Here is a 21,769-nt window from a genome sequence, read left to right on the forward strand (position 1 = left end):
TAGGCTTTATGGTGTTCCATAGCTTTTATTGTTGTTGTGTGCTATCTAATCAATTCTCACTCATAGCGACCCCATAAGACACAGTAGAACTGTCCTATAGGGTTTCCTAGGCTGTAATCTTTAGGGGAGAAGATCATCAGGTCATTTCTCCCATGGAGCTGCTGGTGGGTACAAACCACCAATCTTTTGGTTAGCAGCCAAGCACTTGGCTCTACTTATTTTGTTCCTTGAATCGCTTCTCCCTACCCCATCAGAATATAAGCTTCATATAGATAGAGATGTTTTTGGATCTGCTTTACTCACTGAGGAGCCCTGGTGGCACAGTGGTTAAGAGCTCAGGTGATAACCAAAATATCAGCAGTTTGAATCCACCAGCCGCTCTTTAAAAACCTTGTGGGGCAGTTCTACTCTGCCTTATAGGATCACTATGCGTCAGAATCGACTTGGTGGCAACAAGTTTTTAGGTTTTGGTTATTGCTAAGCTATTCCCAGCACCTAGAGCAATATCTAGCACATAAAACCAAAACCAAACCTGTTACTGTTGAGTTGGCTCCAACTCATAGCGACCCCGTAGGACAGAGTAGAACTGCCCTACAGGGTTTCCAAGGAGCAACTGGTGGATTTGAACTACCAACCTTTTGGTTAGCAGCTATAGCTTTTAACTGCTGTGCCACCAAGGCTCCACCTAGTACACAGTAGGCACTGTATAAATTTTTGCCTGGAGCAACAGAGGAAGAAGGAGAGTCAGGAATAGGAAGAGGAAATGAATGTGTGGCTAACTACCTCTGTGGACGACTGTCTCCTTTGCCATGAGATCAGAAGAACTGAATGGTACCCGGCTACCATTACTGAACATTTGATCAAAGATTCCATAGAAGAATGGAGGCTGGATGAACCCCTGAAACTATTGCCCTGAGATAACCTTTAAACTTTAAACCAAAATACCTGCTAAAGTCTTCTTAAAACCAAACAATAGTTTAGCTTAACTAGTAAAAAATGTCTGCTGTAAACGTTGTGCTCTTTTAAGATCTATCTGTATAGAAACAAATTGACAACAGCAACTTGAGAACTTAGATAGGACCTTAGGGGGCAGTGAGTTATGTTAATGGGGGATGAATAACTGAGAAAAGAAGGGTACGAATGGTTGCACAACTCAAAGAATGTAATCAGTGTCACTGAATTGTACGTGTAAAAAAAAAAACTATGAAATTGGTATATGTTTTGCTGTGTATATTCTCAACAACAACAACAAAAATAAATTATAAAAAAAAAAAAAGAAAGTACCCATTCAAATGTCAGTTGCTACAGGGAACTCTCCACAATCCTCTAGGTCACAATTCATTGTGTTCTCCTGTGTCCTCTCCCTGCACTTGGATCACATCACTCTCATGGCATTTACCACCTTATGTCCTGTTTTATATTTGGTTAAGTTCATGTGTATTCCCTCTCTGATGATTGACACTAGATTTTATTTACAATCCCATACCCAAGTGCCTAGTACTATGCTTGAGTAGACGTTTACTGATTGGAGCTAAGACGATAAAATTGGCAGAGAGACAGGTGTTGCAGTCTTAATGGGCTTGTCCTTAACCGATAAAATCAATTATGTTACTGGGGAAGATGAGTAAACTGACTGCAGTTCAATACAAACTTTTTAATTGAGAAAAAAAAAGCCGATATTGAAATTTGATTCTAATATCCCCCTTTCATTTTGCATATTCTGGCTCTCAATGAGAACAAATTTGTGCCATATGTCTCTAAGCGATTAGCTGGGTGGCTTGTTTGCTCCTGTAGGTTTATTTTATCTCCTTAACACAATAGCTTGTTAAAAGGTAGTGGATTCAACATTTGCCTCAGATTAGTAACAACTTTGTCAGGCAAATTACTCTAACTCAGATTATCATTATTGCTGTCTGACAATTAACAGTGTCGATAATGCAGGTGCCATATTTAAAATGTTTTTATTCAGCTCCTGTAGGTATTTTTTCATTTCCAAAGTCAGAGAGCAGCATAAATTCCAGAACCTGAAGCCAGGATTCACAGTGAAGCTATTGCTTCACAGATATCCAGCTATGATACCTTAAAAGTGTTAGAACTGAAAGTGATCTTTGGGCCATAGCCCAACCTCTTGTTACTTAAATATTTGGAAACTAATCCCCAGGGAAGGGTAGGCTCCTTGCCTAATTCTCTACTGAGTTAGAATCAATAACAATAACCTTTTGCTGTCAAGTTGATTCTGACTCATAGCAAGCAAACCTATAGGACAGACTAGAACTGCCCCATAAGGTTTCCAAGGCTGTAATCCTTTATGTAAGCAGACTGCCAAGTCTTTCTCCTGTGGAGTGGCTGGTGGATTCGAACCACTGACCTTTCAGTTAGCAGGTGAGTGCTTAACCACTGTACTACCAGGGCTCCTTAATAACAACAGCGAGCATTTATTTGGCACTTGCTATGTACTGACCCAAATCCAGTGCCGTCTAGTCATAAATTATTTTTATTCTACGACAAAACATTAACCAGGTGATGCATAAAGAAGAGACTTACACCTCATTTATATAGCTAATAAGTGAGAGAGCCAGGATGTAAATGTAGGTGTGATTCCAGAGCAGGTGCTCACAATTCCTACTCCTCCTTCTTTCTAACATAAGCTGGTTGCTGTCAAGTAGACTACAACTTGTGGCAACCCCACGTGTGTCAGGATAGAACTGTGTTCCATAGGGTTTTCAATGGCTGATTTTTTTTTTTTTTTTTTTTTCTGGAAGTAAATCACCAGGGCTTTCTTCCAAGATGCCTCTTGGAGCTTGAATTTCCAACATTTTGATTATCAGCTGAGCACATCAGCTCTTTGCACCACTCAGGGTCTCTTGCTCGCAACATAGTTGGTGGATTAACCTAGAAGGAGAACTAAGCTTTCTTTATGTTTATAGAATTAAGACATGTGTTTCTTCCATATGTTTCTTTCCAGCAACTTTCTGACTTAATGGTTAAGTAGGTTTACATAATTTATATGCCATTAATAAAACACGATAGCAAACCTTTTATGTATGTTTAGAATATATGCCTCCCATTCAGTAATCTACAATTACTTATGGAGTGTGACACAGAATAGCCTAAATATCAAGACTATGTGGCTATGGAATTGAACCACCAGTGTTCCAATCCTGGCTCAGCAGTTTTACCAGCTTGTGACCCTGGGTCAGTTACTCACCTCCTGGCTCCTCAGTTCTCACATGAGGGATGGTAACAGTACCTCAGTCATTTATAAGGTTGTGATGTGTATTAAACTAAGAAAAAGTGCCTAAAACAACAATTCTTTGCCTGGAGCACTGAGCACACTCAATTTCTATTAGCTTGTACCATGTGTAAAACATTGTTTAGTTTGGAAACTACCATGAATGCAGTGTGTTTCCCAAGGGAGCAAAGTGTTATTTTCACAATCATTGCCTGTTTGATCCTCAAATAAGACAGGTGTAACATTCTCCATTTCACAGGTGAGCATGTTTGCTCTGTTCAGAAACACTAAAAACAAACAAAAAAACTGTGTAAGAAGCTATACACCTTGTAAATATTAGAACTGGGATTTTAATGCAAGGCTTTTAGTCCAGTGTTCTTTTCAGTGTATCGTACAAAGTAAAAGATATTTTTAAAAGAGCTACATAGAAAGTGCTATGATAGCTCAGGTGAGAGAATTAAAACACTTTTATGAACATCATTCAATTCAATCCTCATAACAACCCTGTGAACTAGGCAGATAAGGGACTGGTATCTTCACTTTGCAAACCAAGCAGGGAGGGCACAAAGATACCCCTGACTTGCTCAAGGTCACACACACCTATTTTGTGGCAGAACAAAAGCTGAACTGGGGTCCCGGCTTGCAGCGATATATGTTTAACACCACTTTATGCCACCTCAGACAACCTCTGCTCGCTGCTCAGGATTAAAGACCAGCTTTTTATGATTGACATGAGGGATTCATTTTAGGATTTACCATGCATTACATTGTCAACATGGCGTTTACATATTCTTTCCCTGCTCTTCAGAGTTGAGGACAATGCAGCAGATGAAGCTTGTTATCCATGAAGAAAGTGTGCTAAGCTTTAAGCCTAGCAAAGTTAGCCCTCCTCTCAAAGCCCCACTTTGTTTTTCTGTAAAATATAAAACTCTGCCCTTTCAAAATGGAGTTATACCATCAATGAGAGAAGATTATAGTGATTTCATTTTTTCAATGGACTTGCTACATATTGAAAAACAAAACATGCCATCTATGAATAACATGTATAAATGGTCAACCCATTATTCATATATTCAGCAAATGTTGGGTGTGGGTCAGCTATGTGCCAGGAACTGTGGAGATAATGGGGAATCCAAAAGTCTCTCTGTCAGCAGATTAGTAATCTTGGGATGATTATCCCACTGGTGAATCTATAACTATATGTCAAGTTAATCCCTCTAAAGAAAGGAGCATGCTTCATGAGGATATTTAACAAAGGCATGTATGTTGTCCATGCCATGACCAAATCTGCATTTTGAAACGACTACTGTGACTGAAGAGTGGACATTGCAAGAGAGATCATTCAGGTGGATGCCGGGAAGCCATTTACCAGGTTTTTGCAGAAGCTTGGGCAGGAGGTGATGGTGGCTCTGACCAAGGAGGTGTCAGTGGAGATGGGCTGATAGAGATAGATTTGAGAGATGTTTAGTGGATTAAATTGACAGAACCAGGTGATGGATTGGACATGAACGGTAGTGGAGCGAGGTCAAGGATAGTTTCTAGGTTTCCAACTTTTTGAAATGGATGGATAATGGTGCCTTCTCTGAAATTTGGATGCTGGAAAAGGTCCATGTTTAAGAATGAAGATCATAAATTCCATTTCAGGCATGTTGTTTTTTTTTTTTTTTTTTGGCTTTGCAAAACAATTTATTCTCTCAGTTTCGGAGGCTAGAAGTTCAAATTCAGGGTGCCAGCTCCAGGGGAAGGCATTCTCTCTCTGTCAACTGTGGGTGAAGGTCCTTGTTGTCAATCTTCCCCTGGTCTAGGAGCTTCTTAGTGCAGGGACCCTGAGTCCAAAGGATGTGCTCCCCTCCTGGTTCTTCATTCTTGGTGGTAGGAGGTCCCTCTGTCTCTCTGCTCATTTCTCTTTTATATCTCAAAAGAGATTGACTCAAGATACAACCTAACCTTGTAGATTGAGTCCTGCCTCATTAACATCATAGAGGTAGGATTTACAACATATAAATTTTTTAGTGGTAGGGAAATCACTTCAGATAACAAACGCTGGATAATCACACAATATGGGAATGCATAGTCAAGCTGACACGCATTTTTTTTAATTAACTTTTATTGAGCTTCAAGTGAACGTTTACAAATCAAGTCAGACTGTCACATATAAGTTTATATACATCTTACTCCGTACTCCCACTTGCTCTCCCCCTAATGAGTCAGCCTTTCCAGTCTCTCCTTTCGTGACAATTTTGCCAGCTTCCAACTCTCTCTATCCTCCCATCCCCCCTCCAGACAGGAGATGCCAACACAGTCTCAAGTGTCCGCCTGATATAATTAGCTCACTCTTCATCAGCATCTCTCTCCTACCCACTGTCCAGTCCCTTTCATGTCTGATGAGTTGTCTTCAGGGATGGTTCCTGTCCTGAGGCATGTTGTTTTTCACATACTTTTAAAACTTTCAAATGGAATGTCAACCTAGGCATTAAAAATGGGAATTTGGAATTCAGAAGAGAAGTACTGGCCAGAGATATTTATCAAGACCCTGTCAGCATAAAGATGATAAGATAACCGCCACTAGAGAAGGATAAGATGGCCCATCTCAAGAAAAAGAAAGAAAAAACGAGAAGTCACAGAACTGAGTTATATTTATTATGGATGGAGAAGCTATAAATAAACAAGAAAAGAAGAAAAAAGAAAAAAAATTAAAACCAACTCCTTGCCACCAAATTAGCTTTCTATTTGTTGTTGCAATAGTTATTTCTTATATGAACAGTCTCTTGGATAAGTACTAAAGGTCAAAATAGATTATATTAATTTTTTTTTTTTAAAACAACCACACTGCCTACCTGCTCCAAGGACTTTGCTTTTTAACAATTCAAGAAAAAACAGAATTTTTAACCAAAATGTAGTGGAAAATGCTGACCAAGAAAAATGGGCTCTATTCTCTCCATTTTGTTTACTTGGTGTTAGATCATCTCTGAAATTGCTTTCCCGCTAAGATGGCACTGATTCCAAAGTCTATGGTCCTGGAACAATAGGGAGCTTGGCGTGTGGGTTGTCATTATAGCTGCCACTTTGAACTGTTCCCGTAAACACCCTATTTCAGAAAACACCATATTGCACTTTTGAAAATTTCTCCTTGTTGTACCATTCTTGCTAACACTAAAGAAATAAAAATGAGAGCAGACAAGGATAAAAGGAGAATTCTATGAACTTCCCATTAAAAATAATTAATTCCTTCCCCACAAAGGAATGTTAGCCTAATCCTTCCTCTTTGAAGCATCTGCTTAGGTATTTGACACCTCAAAACAGCATTTGTTGCTCACCTCACAGTTGTAATAAATGTTAACACCCTGGTGCACTATGGTTTCACTTAAAATGTATACTAGAAACTTGTTATAAGTGATTCACTAAGAAGCAATATCATTCTTTTTCTGTTCTCTGTTTACTTCCTAAATTCAAAAACAAACAAAAGGGCTTGATTCAGCTAAAAATCGCAGATGATTTCCTATCTCAATAAAGAATATTAAATGGGCTTCTTTCAGTGGATCCTTCTATTCAAGTTTCAAATAATGAAACTAGACCTAGGAAGGGGAAGCAGCATGCCACAGGCCACCCACCTAAGTTGGGACGAAACTTGGAATTTTCTAAGATCACACTGTGTGGAGATTTTACGTAATTTTTCTGCTATATTTTTCACATTTATGCATTCATTTAAACATTGTAAGTACCAGTGACATAGTCATTCTTTATACTCCATGGGTATATATGCTGAGTGTGAATAAAATATGGATGGAATATGGCTTCCCTCCTAAAATAATTCACAGTCAAGTCAAAGAGACAGACATGTCCATTAATATAATGTAACACATGCTCCAATATATGTATAAGCCAAAAGCAATGAAGGAACAAAAGAGAATGCATTTACTCCTGCCAGAAACAGAGAACATGATGGTAGGAAAACTATACTAAAGAGATTTCATTTTAATTGGATTTAAATTGGATTTGCCAAATTGAGAAAGAATATTGAGTCAGGCTAAGATTAACTCCAGGCTAAACCAAACCAAACAAAAACCAGAACGAGAAAAGGCAGAGAGGCAGGGACAGGCATGGTTTTTGCAGGGTGGAGTGTCTCAGGTTGTCTATAGTTTTTTCAATCAGAGGAGTCGTCAGAGTTTTTTATATTTGATATCTGCATGGATTTTCAGTGAATGAATTTACAGGGAATGGATTAAAATGCACAGATGACTTGCTGCCTTGACTTCAGTTAACTTATCTTGAATTTGGCTACCATCTCAGAGTCAGGGGAAAAAGAAAGGAAGTAATGAAGTAACTTTGTCTGACAGTATCTGTTGCTACACACCATGACTCTGACCTTTTCGGATGTGAAGGGTAATTATGTCTTCAGGTAAATAAAGGAGAACTTCCTAGAGAGGCAGCAGCCTGGGAAGTGACAGGTAGGACACCCAACACAGTAACTGAGCAAACTGCTAAAACCTACTATTCGCTTTCCTTCAGAACCCAGCATTCTCATCTGCTTGGTTACAGAGAGCATGGACTAGAGTAAGCAGAGAGAAAATCCTTAATTGCTAACCACTTAAATGTGGAGATTATGTAGAGTTGAACTCTTTAGGCTGCTGGCATTGGTCTACTGTAGGTTCAGAGAAACTCAAAATTATAAACTGCCCTTCCAAACTTAGAATTTACTTCCTTGTTGGGAAATGATCTGGGGTGTTTTCTTAGCTATTGAAACACAGAAACCCAAACGAAACCCAAACCCATTGCTGTCGAGTCAATTCCGACCCGTAGGACCCTATAGGGCAGAGTAGAAGGGCCCCATGGGGTTTCCAAGGAGAGCTGGTGGATTCAAACTGCCAACCTTTGGTTAGCAGCTATAGAACTTACCCACTGTGCCGCCAGGCCTCCACTGAAGCACCAAAGGAGTGATCAAAAACCTCCTAGGAGCTTTTTGGTGTGTAACTGAACAAATAAGTCTGTGATGTGGTAGGAGAAGCCAATTTTCCCAATATGCACTGTGTCACTTTAGCAGTTTGTTGCCGTTCCTGCAGGTCCTGAGGAAACATAACAGCAGCCTGGCAACAGAACCCTGACACCAGTAGGGGTGATGGGTATCACAGAGGCTATCTCAGCTATGCTGTGGAACTCAGGCAACTCCTGCTTCTTCTCAGAGGCTGTCTACGAACCTCACCCTTTAAAAACATTCCTGTTTCTGTTATTGAAACTTTTTCGATAGCTCTAGTTATGACCATTCTTTGTGGTTTAACTCATCTCTGCGAGCAAAATTAATCTGACAGGAAATAACAACAAAGTGTTTCTGTTAGGCTGATAGGTCAGTGAAAACTATTTATATAGTTCTTCTTTATGATTGTACCACTTCTAATTTATCTCCTCAGATGGCTGGTTCTAAATATTTTGTGGAAAAGCCCCTTTCTTGGACTAAAGAACATTTATTTCTTATGGGGTTGTGGTGGTATTTTGTTATAATAATAAAAATAACAGCTGCAACTTCTATTTACGGAATGCTCTGTTGGAATACCAGGCACTGGGCCTACTACTTCATATGTCCTACATACAGCAACTCATGTAATTCTTTCAGAAACTCTAAGAGGTAAACATTTTTATTATGCCTATTTTTCACTTGAGGAAACTGAAGCCCAGCTAAATAATGTGCCCAGAGTTGTACATTCAGGATATGAGCAAGCCAAACCAACACCACCAGGCCCGTATCCCATCCTGAATATGCTCCATCACCTATAGAACAGTATGATGTGATCTTATTTTGATATGATAACTAGATTTCTGGAGAGTGGCACATAAATGTGAAAAGTGTGACTAAATCATTGTTGAAAACCACTTAAGCGCCTATACTGAAGAAACAAGTGGTCAGTCCGGGGCAGCATCAGCTTGTGACTGGAGAAGGAACTTAGAGTTGTCTTGAGACTGTCTGTGTAGCAAGCACACTGTTTGCTTGGATTGTATTGTACTGGTCAATACCACATGAGCCTTTTGTAAAGATGCCTTTGTTCACACTCCATGTAAAACTGAGAAACTATCAATTGCCCACATCAAAGAATAGAATTTTTCTTGTGACTAATATCGACGGGACAGAGTTTGGAGGCTGATGGGTATTATAGGATCTTCAAACTCTCTTCTCACTTACAATGTACAGTATCCTCTTTTATATGTAAGTGATGCTTTTATTATACAGTCTTGGACATGCTTACCTGGGTTCATTTAACCCTTTTCTGAGCCAGTTATTTTCTGTTGATACCATGTGTTTTAATTAATAGAAGCATTCGGAAACATGGAGTGTGTATGAATTTTTGGTAGCTTCTATGGATTTTTTTTTTCCTGCCCCCTCCCACAAGCCCATTCTAGGTGTTTAGTGGTACATATGAAGTACCACTAATTATACCCCAGATTCCCCACCGCTCTCTGTTGGTATATATGTGTAACAAATAGAAGTTTTCAAAATTCTATTTTTTCTACCCCAAATTCAGACACCTCATTCAGTACCCTGTAAAAACATTAATTTGTGGCACACACTGGTGTCTTCAGTTTTAAACAGTCATAAAGGCCCCAGCCTGCAGCAGTGTGCATTGTCAATGGTGCAGCAGCTTCCCAATAAACCTTCAGAGGCAGAAAAAGCACTTGGTCCCTAGAGGTACCCATGAGAATGAAAGGGTTAAAATAAGACATGCCTATATTTTCCTGCTTTTTTTTTTTTTTTTTTTTTGAAGAATGCCTGTTCAATGAGTTATGATATCATGTCCTGGAACACAGTTATTTCACCTGAATTATCTATAATTATAAAAACGAAGTCCATTATAAAAGCTCTCTTTCCTTATCCCATTGCCCTCAAGTCAATTCCAACTAAAAACAACCCTATAGGACAGAGTAGAACTGTCCTAAAGGGTTTCCAAGGAGCAACTGGTGAATTTGAACTGCCAACCTTTGCGTTAGTAGCCAAGCTGTTAAACACTGCACCACCACGGCTTCCTATGCTACCACAGAGACCTAAAAGTCTTGGTATCCTAATCTGACTTTTGATGACAACTATGTTGCTTAAATGTCTAGAAAAGATAATTATGAACTGATTCTTAGCAGATGCTGAGAGAAATCATTCTCACTGTAGTTTCCAGATGCCCATTGTCCCTTCCTCCCCTCTGGATATGTCTTCTACCCTTCGTGTGCATGATCCAAATAGGCTCCTCCTTTTCCCATTACTGCTGAAGGGTTAGAGGTTGAAGGGCCAAATTTCATTCTTAACTTTGATACCCAGTAACTGTGAATCCTTGAAAAAATCATTTTGTCTCTGTAAATCTCACTTCTGGTTCTGTAAAATAGGAATGAAATCACCCCACCCACATTGAAGGGCTTGCAGAAGTTCTTTTGCAAAAATAAAATAAGTAAATACGATACAAAAATTCCTACGCCAATGTTCTTAATCTAAGGGAACTGCTGCAAGCCAACTGTAGTTAAGTAGTGTATTTAACTCATGAGAATTTTCTTTTAAAAAACCACTCATTGGTCTTAATAATCTTAGTTTGGTAGAAGATAGCAATGCTGTATGAAGCATATGAGAGCATTAGCTGATGTCTCTTAACCTTGCCTACTATAGGTTACTATTGAATCCCTCCAGACCCCTGTCTTTTAGATGACAGAATTCAGCCTTCCATCAACTTGACCCTGTAGTCCTAAACCAAACCCCAGGGCTATCCAGATTCATACAGGGTGCATTTTTTAATTACTACCAGTACTGGTTAAGGTAATGCTAACTTCTGTAACAAATAAGCCCTAATTTAAATAAAAAACGGAAACCCTGGTGGCATAGTGGTTAAATGTTACCTACAGCTGCTAACCAAAGAGTCGGCAGTTTGAACCCACCAGGCACTCCTTGGAAACTCTACTGGGCAGTTCTACTCATCCTATAGGGTCACTATGAGTAGGAATCGACTCAGCGGCATTGGATTTGGTTTTGATTTGGTATATTAAAAACCCGTTGCTGTCAAGTCCATTCTAAGTTATAGGACAGAGTAGAACTGCCCTATGGGGTTTCCAAGACAATGGTCTTTAGGGTAGCAGACTACCACATCTTTCTCTGCATAGGGGCTGGTGGGTTGGAGCCAATGGCTTTTCCGTTAGCAGCCTAGCTCTTAAACACTGCGCCACCAGAGCTCCGCCGCCCCCCCTTTCCAGGGTTAGGGCCGCCACCACCCCTGGGTCAAGGCCTTCCGCAGCTCATGGATCTGAGAGTGTCCAGCATCTCTGCCTTACCAGAGGGACTGGGAGCCATCCCCCTCCCCAGCCCAGGGATGACTGGAGCTAGATGGAGATGGGGTGAGACAGGTGAGGGCAGAGGTTTCTAGGTACCTGAGAAAAAGCCAGGAAGGAGGGGCCGAGTCAGTCACTCCCTCCACCATCACTGGGACCTGGGATCAAGGGCCACAGAAACAGGCTGAAAGGTGGCAGATGGCACACATTGGTGGGGGAGAAGGGGTGATTGGCCTGGGCTCCCTGGTGCCTAAGCTGCGGGCTCCATCTCCTATGGGGAGGGGACAGAGACAAGTTCCTGGCTTGCCTGCCCAGGCTTTGTGGGAGGCTGGAGACTGTGGATCATGCCCCACCAAGAGCCTGGGGGTGGGGAGGGGACAAAAGAGTACATTGGGGAAGGGATGTGCTAGGGGAAAGGAGGTGGTCACTGGGCAGGGAGGGCTGGTTGGAGACCCCATGGCACTGCTCTTTCCTCACCCTCAGAGAGCTGCCGAAGGCCCTGAGGCCCAAGGTGGAAGCTACATCACCCTGGCTGCTTGGGTGCATGCCCTCTGTCATGCCTGGTTACACAACAAACACTGAACCCTATTTTGCTTTTCACCTTTTTTCGTAAAAGTAAAAATCCTGTTTGAATTTCTCTCTGTTATCAAAAACAGGTATTGATGCAGGTCTTTCCTAAAAGCAAAGTGGCATGAAGTGAGCTTTCCAAAAGTGGGAGATAGCTATATAATGTATCTTTCTATGCACAAAAAACATTAAAGAAACCCTTCCAGATACATTAAAACATCTTTAACATAATACAGTAATAATAATGTTTTGAAGTACGTTGAAAAGTGGTGCCCGTTTGTTGTTACTAACCATTGTATGCACCTTGAATTTTTAATATAATAGGCTTTTCAGGGTTTGGTTCCTAACTAAGGGTTGTACCTAAGTCGGAAATTCATAACCTGAGGACTGCACTCGTGCACGTGTGTATGTGTCCGGCTCAAAACTATGGAAGATTATCCCTGACTCTGCAAAGTATAAAAAAAGGGTAATCCTCATTGGCACATAATTCTTTTCCAAGTTCTTCTCAGAATTCTTGCAAATTGTAGTTTCTCTGTCATCAGTATATGGCTCCCAAGTTTTCCATTAACGCCTGTCTCAAACCCACAGATGGAGAAAGAGAACATGGAAGATTCCACTTGTGAGGTTTTTCTAGGCCGTGTCTGGAATGGCCACGCATCTCTTTCACTCTCAATCATTGGTTAGAATCAGTCACATGACCACACCTCAACTCCAAGGAGGCTGGGATATATAGTCCCGCACATGAAGAAGTGGGCTTGGAAATGAGCCAAACAACCTCTCTCATTAAACAATATTAACAGAATTTTGTTCTTATTTTTCTTCATGGAAGCCTAACTTGTCCTGGTAGAAAAATAGATTTCACTTTAAATATCTCCAAAGACAAGAAAGAAAGGCATTATTAAAATATACATACAATTCCACTGAGAGGCAAGGGAGATTATCTAGAAATAGGAATATTAAGAATCAATTGAGTAGCTTAGAAGGAGTTCCTTCTTCACCACGCTCTGTCAATTATATGTTAAGGATCAGTGGACATACCATATAAATGTCTAGAATCATGTGTGTTCTTAAATCAGGTGTGCTTGTTTCTTAAATGTCAACACCCAGATCCACAGAGCTTGTCTTCTCTTTACATGTACTGTAAATCCCATCATGATCAAAAGATCAATCCATTTGTTTGCAACCACTGGGAAAGTTTTTATTTGGTAAAGATATTGAACCCCACTAAATGTGGCCCGAAGAACAAGGAAGCAGGTAGACATGTGTTGCTGTTTCTTCTCACGGCAGAAGGGAATCTTCTTCCTTTACTAATTGCACTTAAAGGAACCACAGGAGCTCCGAGCTCCCATACATATCAACACTCAGCATCTGCGTTTTCCTTTCCCTAAAATGGAAGGAAATGCATAAATGCATTTGTTGGCAATACTGACAAAGACCGATACCGGGAATAATTGAAATCTTGATTTCTGTCATTATCCGGATGTTTACGAAATGCATCTTCCTGTCTACATTCCAGATGTTTCTTCGTATTTTAATAGCTCTTTGTCTGTCATGAGTTTTGAATTCTAAATTGTGAAGTGTCAAGGGGAAAGAGTTTAGTTTGCAAGTTTCATTGAGGATGACACAAACTTGAACTCCCCAGAATCCTTGCAACATTTGTTTCTAGGCCTTCCAGTTTATTTCCCATAGTAAGTCTCAGAGGTCCTGAATTATGTCCCAGGTCAAAATTAAATGAGTTAGCAACCTTTGTGTTCACCTCACTACTCTTTTACATTAAATAGAAGCTTTGGCTAAAAATATTTATTTTGAAATAATCTTTCCCTGCAAATTTTTTTTCAGTATTCATTTTGAAATAATCTTTTCTGCAACTTTCATTTCCCAGGGAACGAGCGTTAAATACATCTCAGCCTGGGTCCCTTCAGCTTACTGTGGGAAACCTGAAGCCAGAAGCCATGTACACCTTCCGAGTTGTGGCCTATAACGAATGGGGGCCAGGGGAGAGTTCTCAACCCATCAAGGTGGCCACTCAGCCTGAGTGTGAGTATGAAAAGGAAAGGACAGTATTTAGAAAGTAGTTATTTTCATCTGTAATATCCTTGAATCCTCTCAGAGAATTTTTCTGAGGTAACAAAATGGACAATTCTGAAACAACATATTTAACTCAAGGATCTTTAAAAGTAATCAACTTACTGACTATAATGGCCTTCTCACTTCACCCTTGTCTCCACAAGGGCAAAATAACAACTAATAAAGACCCGATCCATCCATGCCGTCTACATATTTACTTCCTAAGAAAATGGCTTTCTGTGCCTGAAAAACTACTTCATTGTTATTGAGCTTCAGCTTCCTTCATTGATTTTCAGAGTTAGTTTATGAAGAATGTAACAACAACAACAAAAAAAACACCAAAGGTAAAAAAAAAAAAGGTATAGAACTTCCAAATACAAGAACTTATTAAAGAACTTAAATATGCAGTCATTGGACTCAAGAAGCGGCCAAAAGTGACCCTAATTCAAGAAATATAAAGAGATAATATCTACTGAACAATCTCACTACCCTCTCAACTTTTTAAATATGCTTTATTTTTCCGAACGTTTTAGGTTTATAGAAAAAATGCACAGAAACTACAGAGTCCCCAATGCCTCCCCACCCCTCTGTGCCCGCTTTCTCCTATTAGTAACATCTTGTGTTAGTGTGCTATACTTTTTACATCTGATAAACCCATACTGATACATCATTATTAACTTAAGTCCATGGTTTACATTAGGGTTCGCTCTGTGTTGGACAATTCTATAGCTTTTGACAAAGGCATAATGTCATGTGTCCACCATTACAGTATCTTCTAGAATAGTTTCACTGCCTGAAACATCCCCAGTGTTTTACCTATCCATCTATCCTCTCAATTTGATTCTCTAACTTCTATCACTTTATTAAGCTAAAAGATCAAAAACTAAAGCAGCTGGACATTCTTTGACAAAATTCAATGATTTCTGGTCTTATAAGGGAATACCGTATTTTTACACAAATAGTGTAATCTCTTTGTTTGCCAACAGTGCCATTTCCCCAGAGGTATTTTTGTAAGAGCGCTATGCTAATATTTTTACAGCAACATGTAAAAAAAATTAGCATGCCGTGCTTACAAAATATTCCTGGGGCCAGGCGAGAGGTTGAGGTTGGCAAGCAAATGTAGAATGCCTGTATTATTTGTATGAAATCACAGTTGCAAAATTGCACATTTGAAAAATATTTGTGGATCTTTTAGAATTTTTTTATAGAATTTTGAGTTTCCGTATGGATTTCTAATGTTATTTGAAAAGATCAATTGCTGATGATCACTTTGCCAGCTTTATTTTATTTAAAAAATGTTTTTAAGTGATAATATTAAAGCTAAATGCAGTGAGTGACTATTTCCAACAAACGACCTTATTTTAGACACCTAGTTGCATCTACTTTTTTTTTATTCAGATGCTATTTTGCTTTTAACATGTTTTATTTTAAACTATGTTTAAATTTGAAATGACTTCAAATCCTTTTGGAAGAAGATGAAAAAGGAAGTAGAAATAGTTCCATTGGTAACTGTGAGAAATGATCTTTGGACTAGTTCACTTCTTAAGCAGTATTTAAAACGGATATGTTGGAGAAGAGAGAATGTGAACACTGATTTGCAGACTAGGTGCTGTATCATTCCCTATACTTTGCAAAATCTCCATTTTTCTTTCTCCATAGCAGAGCCTTCAAAGACAAGATGATGACAAATTGGAATAAAGTATTTAGTGGGAGGATGGGGAGGGCAAAGCTACATAAGTCTTGCAAATCTTTGCCTCAGAAATAAAACCTCAGTTACCATCTTCAAAAGCATAGCAGTTTACATGTTGGAGGCAGTTAGTAGGAAATACAGGCTCCCAGGCAGGGATGACCCAACCCAAAACCCAGTGCCATCGAGTTGATTCCAACTCATAGCGACCCTATAGGACAGAGCAGAACTGCCCCATAGAGTTTCCGAGGAGCGCCTGGCGGATTTGAACTGCTGACCCTTTGGTTAACAGCCATAGCACTTAACCATTACGCCACAAGGGTTTCCAGACAGGAATGAAGGACTACACAATTGTGGGTCCCACTGCAAAATGAAAATGCGGGACACCTTATTCAAATATTATTAAGAATTTCAAGATTGCAACAGCAGAGCATTAAGCCAAGCTCTTTGGAGGGCTTTTCTCTTTGCTTGGCCTTTCTGAGTGTGAGGTCTTGTGTACCTGCCCATGTCATACACCCATGAAGTTGACTTTCTTCCCAGGTTCCTACTCTTAAGGGATATTTTGTTGTTGTTTAGACTTAAATCAGTAGATAATGCCTCTTTCCACTTCATAATGTCTATATTAAAATAACATTTGAATAGTCAGGCTTTTGGTTGACTTACTTTTCATACATCTTATACGTAGAATCAATGAATTTTTATGAATATTTGATATTTTGAGCCAATACAGTTGGATAAAAAATTGAATCAAAATATGCATTTTCTTAAAATTTTATAAACCATATGGTATAGAGACTGACAGTTTAAAAACCCAACAAAAATTCAATAAAAAACACCTTGTTCAGGTTTCTGATATTAGAATGTGTAACTTTAAGAGCATGTTCATTTTTAAAATACCCAATTTCTGTGGGTTGTCTGAATTCTTCATTTTCTAATCCTCCTATATTATCCCTGGAAGTTTTTTAATGTATTTTTCAGGGCTAGCTGGCCATGATTATACTGTATTTCTGATGAAATTCCTATATAGGCAGCCTTACTTTCTAAGATTAAATTTTTTTTTTCTATCAATACCATTGTTCCTAAGTATCCAGTTTAGAAAAGCAATTTGTAGCTTCTTTTTTTTTTAATCACTTTGTTTTATACCAAAATTTCTAAGTCAAGGGACAAGGTGATAGTTTCCATTCTGACACTGATAAATCATAATACCTCATCTCATTTAAAAAAAAAAAAAAAAACTAATACAACATGTTCTGCCATTTTAATGTAACTAATAGAACGAACAAATCTGTTTTGGAAGTACATACAACCTTAGAAGCAAGGATGGCGAGACTGCGTCTTACATACTTTGGACATGTTGTCAGGAGGGATCAGTCCCTGGAGAAGGACATCATGCTTGGCAGAGTACAGGGTCAGCGGAAAAGAGGAAGACCCTCAGCGAGGTGGACTGACACAGTGGCTGCAACAAAGAGCTCAAGCATAGCAACGATTGTAAGGATGCCGCAGGACCTGGCAGTGTTTTGTTCTGTTGTGCACAGGGTCACTATGAGCCGGAACTGACTCGACGGCACCTAACAACAAACAACAACAATTAAAAAAAGAAAAAACTAAAGTCAGAGATTATTTGTATCATGCGTAGAGCCTTAACTTTGTGAAAGAAAAAAGTGACACACTTCAACTCTAAATCCGGCCTTCGAGCATGTACTGTGATCCTTACACGGTCCCTGGTACATGCAGCAAGTTAGAAAGCTGTAGGGTGCATATCGTGGAGAAGCAGCATGTACAGCTCTCAGAACTTTCTTGGGGGAATAAATATTCTAAAATGTAGCAAAACAACCCAAGTAAAAGAACTTATAAGTAGTTGTTAAATGAAACATAAACAATCCGAGTCATAGATTAGCTTGTGGATCTATTGCCTGTGAGAGTCAAGGCATATTATCTGGTTAATTTTTTTTTTTTTTTTAAGTCATATTGCCTCCACCTCCTCAAATCATGCTGTATTATAAAGACAGCTGTCTTCGTGTTCTGCTTTTTGTTTTTATCATCCACCCTCCCTCACCCCTGATTCAGGAAGCAGTCTGAGGAATTTGTGCAGAGGCCCTTACTGGGCACTGGTCTCTGTAAGCATTTATTTTGCTTAAAAATTAGCCTAGGCAATGATCAAGCACAGAACCACAACTAAAAATCCAACTAAAATATGTTGCTTGCTTTGGTATTATTGTCTCATATAGGTTATCTTTTCTCCACAAAGTGAACATGGAGAGTCTTTCTGCTTTAGAAACAGAAAGTAGTCTCGATTTTTGCCTTCATTAAGGACGATGATAACAGCCTAGAATACTGACCATATTGTGCCTTTTAATAATAACATTGTTTTATTTAATTACCCCTTTTTTACCACTGTATGGAGTAAGAACTCTTTCCCTTGTCGGCCACTGCGTATTTGCACTGATGACTTGGTTCTGTTTTATTAAGCATTGTCATTGGATAATTCATCTCTTACTGAGTAGATACGAGTATTTCATCTTAGATAAACAATATGTTCAGAATATTCCTCACATATGCAAAATAGTGACTCCTTCCATTCATTTAGATGAACAGTCCTGTGTAGCTAACTTGCTGTCTTTATTACAGACATTAGGGTAAATAAATAATGTTATCATGACTAATAGGTATTTCACATGCATTTTATCTTCTGTTGTTAATACAAAATGCCATTTTGGCAATCTAAAAATATTTCTAGTATAAAGAGCACTTCACTTTCTCCAAGCCTGCTCAATAATACACCAATTGCTAAGAAAAATGGAACATTCTAAAGATCCTTGTGCTTCTTTTCTTTTCCTTCCCTTCCTTTTCTCTTTCCCTCCCTCCCTCCCTCCCTCCCTCCCTTCCTCCCTTCCTCCCTTCCTCCCTTCCTCACTTCCTTCCCTCTTTCCCTCTCTTCCCTTCCCCTTTCTTCCTTCCTTCTTTCTTCCTTTCTTCCTGTCTTGCCTGTTTATAAGCCCATCTTTTTGGTCTTCTTAGAGAAAATGCAAGGGCTGATTTTATTACCTGGCTAGAATATCAGAGTTTAGAGACATAAGGGAAAAAGACGTTTTCCAACATTCTTTCTTTCCCTAACAAACCGATCTTATCTTTGGAAAATGTGTCTCATCTGGGTATGTATTTGGTTGCTTCTTTTATCACTGTTTTTCCAAATGTGATGTAGTAATTGTACACTAAAATTACATGGCATGTATACAAATCGAATTTCAAGTTTTTCATATTATTTGAAAATAACAACTCCATTATGAAAACATATTCTCAAGGAATAAAAACCGTTGGAAAACATATCTGAAATATAAGTCAGTGACAGTTTCCTAAAGCACATACATTTTGTAGTTAATCATTTAAAGAGATCAACAGCCCAAGATCCAGTTTATGAAATAATCACCCAGAATAGAAAGGCTTGATTTATATGAAGGTTTGTGTCCCCTGATTATATCTTCCTTTCACTAAACCCTTTCTCCTTCTTTCCTGCCTTTATGGTATATAATTTCTCCACTGTATTATCAGCCAAGATTAAAGCCCCTGCCTGCTTAAGACTTGTCTAATCTTTTCCTACCACATGTGAGGAATTTTTGAATTATTATTTGGGGTCCTTTGAGATGCTGTTAAGGTAGTTTAATCATAAAGGATGTTAATACAGACCACATACCGGCTTGAGGGCTTGAGTTAAAATGGGAAGCCTATTTGTTAGACCACAACCCAGTTTTCCACAAAACCCCTTTATATTTAAGTGTCGTAAGTAATGTTCTTAGTCCATTATATTCTTTACAGTGAAAAGATGAGTGAAAGCAATCCCCAAGCCTAGTAACTTCAAAATATACTATCTAGAGGAATAGCTGGATTGCTTTTTTCTTCCTTCTCTGGGTCTTCCTTTTGTTTTTAATTTTTTTTTTTTTAATTCCAATAGGGATTTGCTAGAATGGTTGTTATGGAGAGAACACGAAGTTCAACTTCTGTCTCTGAACTTTAGAATCTGTACCCTAGGACAAGTTTCTCAATCCTTGAGACTTCAGTTTTTCCAGCTCTGAATTAGAAATATTATTTACCCCTTATTTTCCTAGGTTATGAAGATAAAAATGGGATAACATATGGAAACATCTAGATCTTGCCTGGTATCTAGTCTTCAACAGAAAGACGTTCGCTGCCCCAACAGGATCAAATGGGAGCGTATTTCTAACTGTACTACACTTGCAAACAAAACGAAGTAGGATATTTAGGTGCTCACCTAGATAAACAAGGCTGAAATAACACTTTATTTAGGATTTGTAACTGGCTTGATTTTTGTATGATCAGCACATATATATACTCTGTTATTTTTCCGTAATTATGCTTTCCTTACAAGCAGGCTTGGATGGCTGCTATAGCCTGGCTTGTTCTCTAATCTTGTCCAATGAACATGTCTGTATCTATAACTAAATTTTGAGGTCTCATGATCAAAACACAGTGTATTACCCTATAAAATGTGTTAGAGCATTGCCATTTTAGGAATAGCTGCTTGATGAAAAGATGCTGGTAGAAGCTGGTTCCTACTTACAATGCCTCAGAAATATTAAATACCATTTATGTTCATTTCAGCATGACTCTATAAACTGAGCCAGCCAAGTTAATCACAGTTCTGTCCAGCCCATTTCTTTTATCACTGGAACTGGTTTACAGTTATGAACTGAACTGCATGATGATTTGAGTGAACATTTGGGATGACTGTCGTATCTAAATTGACCATGGGCCGATCGACAATGGTCCAGTCAGTGATCACACTCCTGGCTAGCGATTAACAAGAAAAAGAATAAAGATGAGCACTCACAAGCCATACTTTATAGCAGCATACAAACACCAAAGTTATTGAAAAAGTCTTTTGTTGAAAAATGTGTTTTCAGGTAACACAAACATAAGATGGGAGAGATTAAAGGCTTGCAGTTTGGCATCACAGCCAACAGAAGGCTTAAGGCGCCCATTTGGATTTAATGATCAATTAGGCAAGGATATTATGTCTTTTATAATGATGTATATTAGTGGGAGGAAGGGATATTTAGCCACCACTAAAAGAGTTCAAGGACCTGACCCATCGTGGCACAATGGTTAAGTGCTCGGTTGCTAACTGTGAAGTCAGCAGTTCGAACCCACCCAGTGACTCGGTGGCAGAAAAATGTAACAGTCTGCTTCCCTAAAGATTTAAGGCTTGGAAACCTATGGGACAGTTCTACTCTGTCCTACAGGGTCACTATGAGTTGGAATCAACTCAATGGCAATGGATTTCATTTTTTTGTTTTGTTTTGTTTTTTTAAAGAGTTCAAAAGCAAATGTGAGTCATTCTGCACTTTCATCATTCATTTAAAAATGGGTCTTTTGTGCTAAGTTCTAGATCTGTCTGTCCAATATGGTATCCATTAACCACATGTGGCTATTTCAGACAGGATGTATATATCTAGCCTGGAGGACAGAGGAAAGCTCCACTCTAAAGCTAAAATAGCTGAGCTATTTTGGAGAACTCCTTCAGTTATATCTGAAGCTATGAAGAGCTGGCAAACACAACTAATGAAGAGTGAAGATAGAAAAAAAAATATGGCACTTTGATCACATATGTACTTGTCATGCCATCATCTTGAAAGTGCCCTTTTCCATGCAGTCTATAGGCATTTATTGAGCACCAGTTATGTGTTAGACACTCTATAAGGTGCTGGTATAGTAAGTAAAATAAGATGAGTCGGATAAGGTAAAAAGATTCAGGGATAATATTTGTATGAAATACATCTGTAAAATAAATTGTTCTAAATCATACTGCACGATCAAATGTGTTTACTGTTTTTTAACCTGAAGTGAGGGTTACAAAGTGTTAGTGTATAATTAATGTGTACATTAATGTATGTATATACACATATTATGTTTTA

At 38.9% G+C, this 21,769-nt stretch overlaps 1 protein-coding gene across 1 annotated transcript in view; it reads left to right on the top strand.

Annotated features, from left to right (window-relative positions):
* DCC (DCC netrin 1 receptor) overlaps nucleotides 1-21,769 on the top strand; it is a 1,314,656-nt gene that overhangs the window by 914,551 nt on the left and 378,336 nt on the right. Inside the window, exon 9 of the mRNA XM_049901020.1 lies at nucleotides 13,968-14,122. Within this exon, the coding sequence (XP_049756977.1) occupies nucleotides 13,968-14,122 (155 nt within the window). The remainder of the gene's footprint in view (nucleotides 1-13,967; nucleotides 14,123-21,769) is intronic.

This window comes from Elephas maximus, chromosome 11 (genome assembly GCF_024166365.1).
Source record: "Elephas maximus indicus isolate mEleMax1 chromosome 11, mEleMax1 primary haplotype, whole genome shotgun sequence".
Taxonomy (NCBI): domain Eukaryota; kingdom Metazoa; phylum Chordata; class Mammalia; order Proboscidea; family Elephantidae; genus Elephas; species Elephas maximus.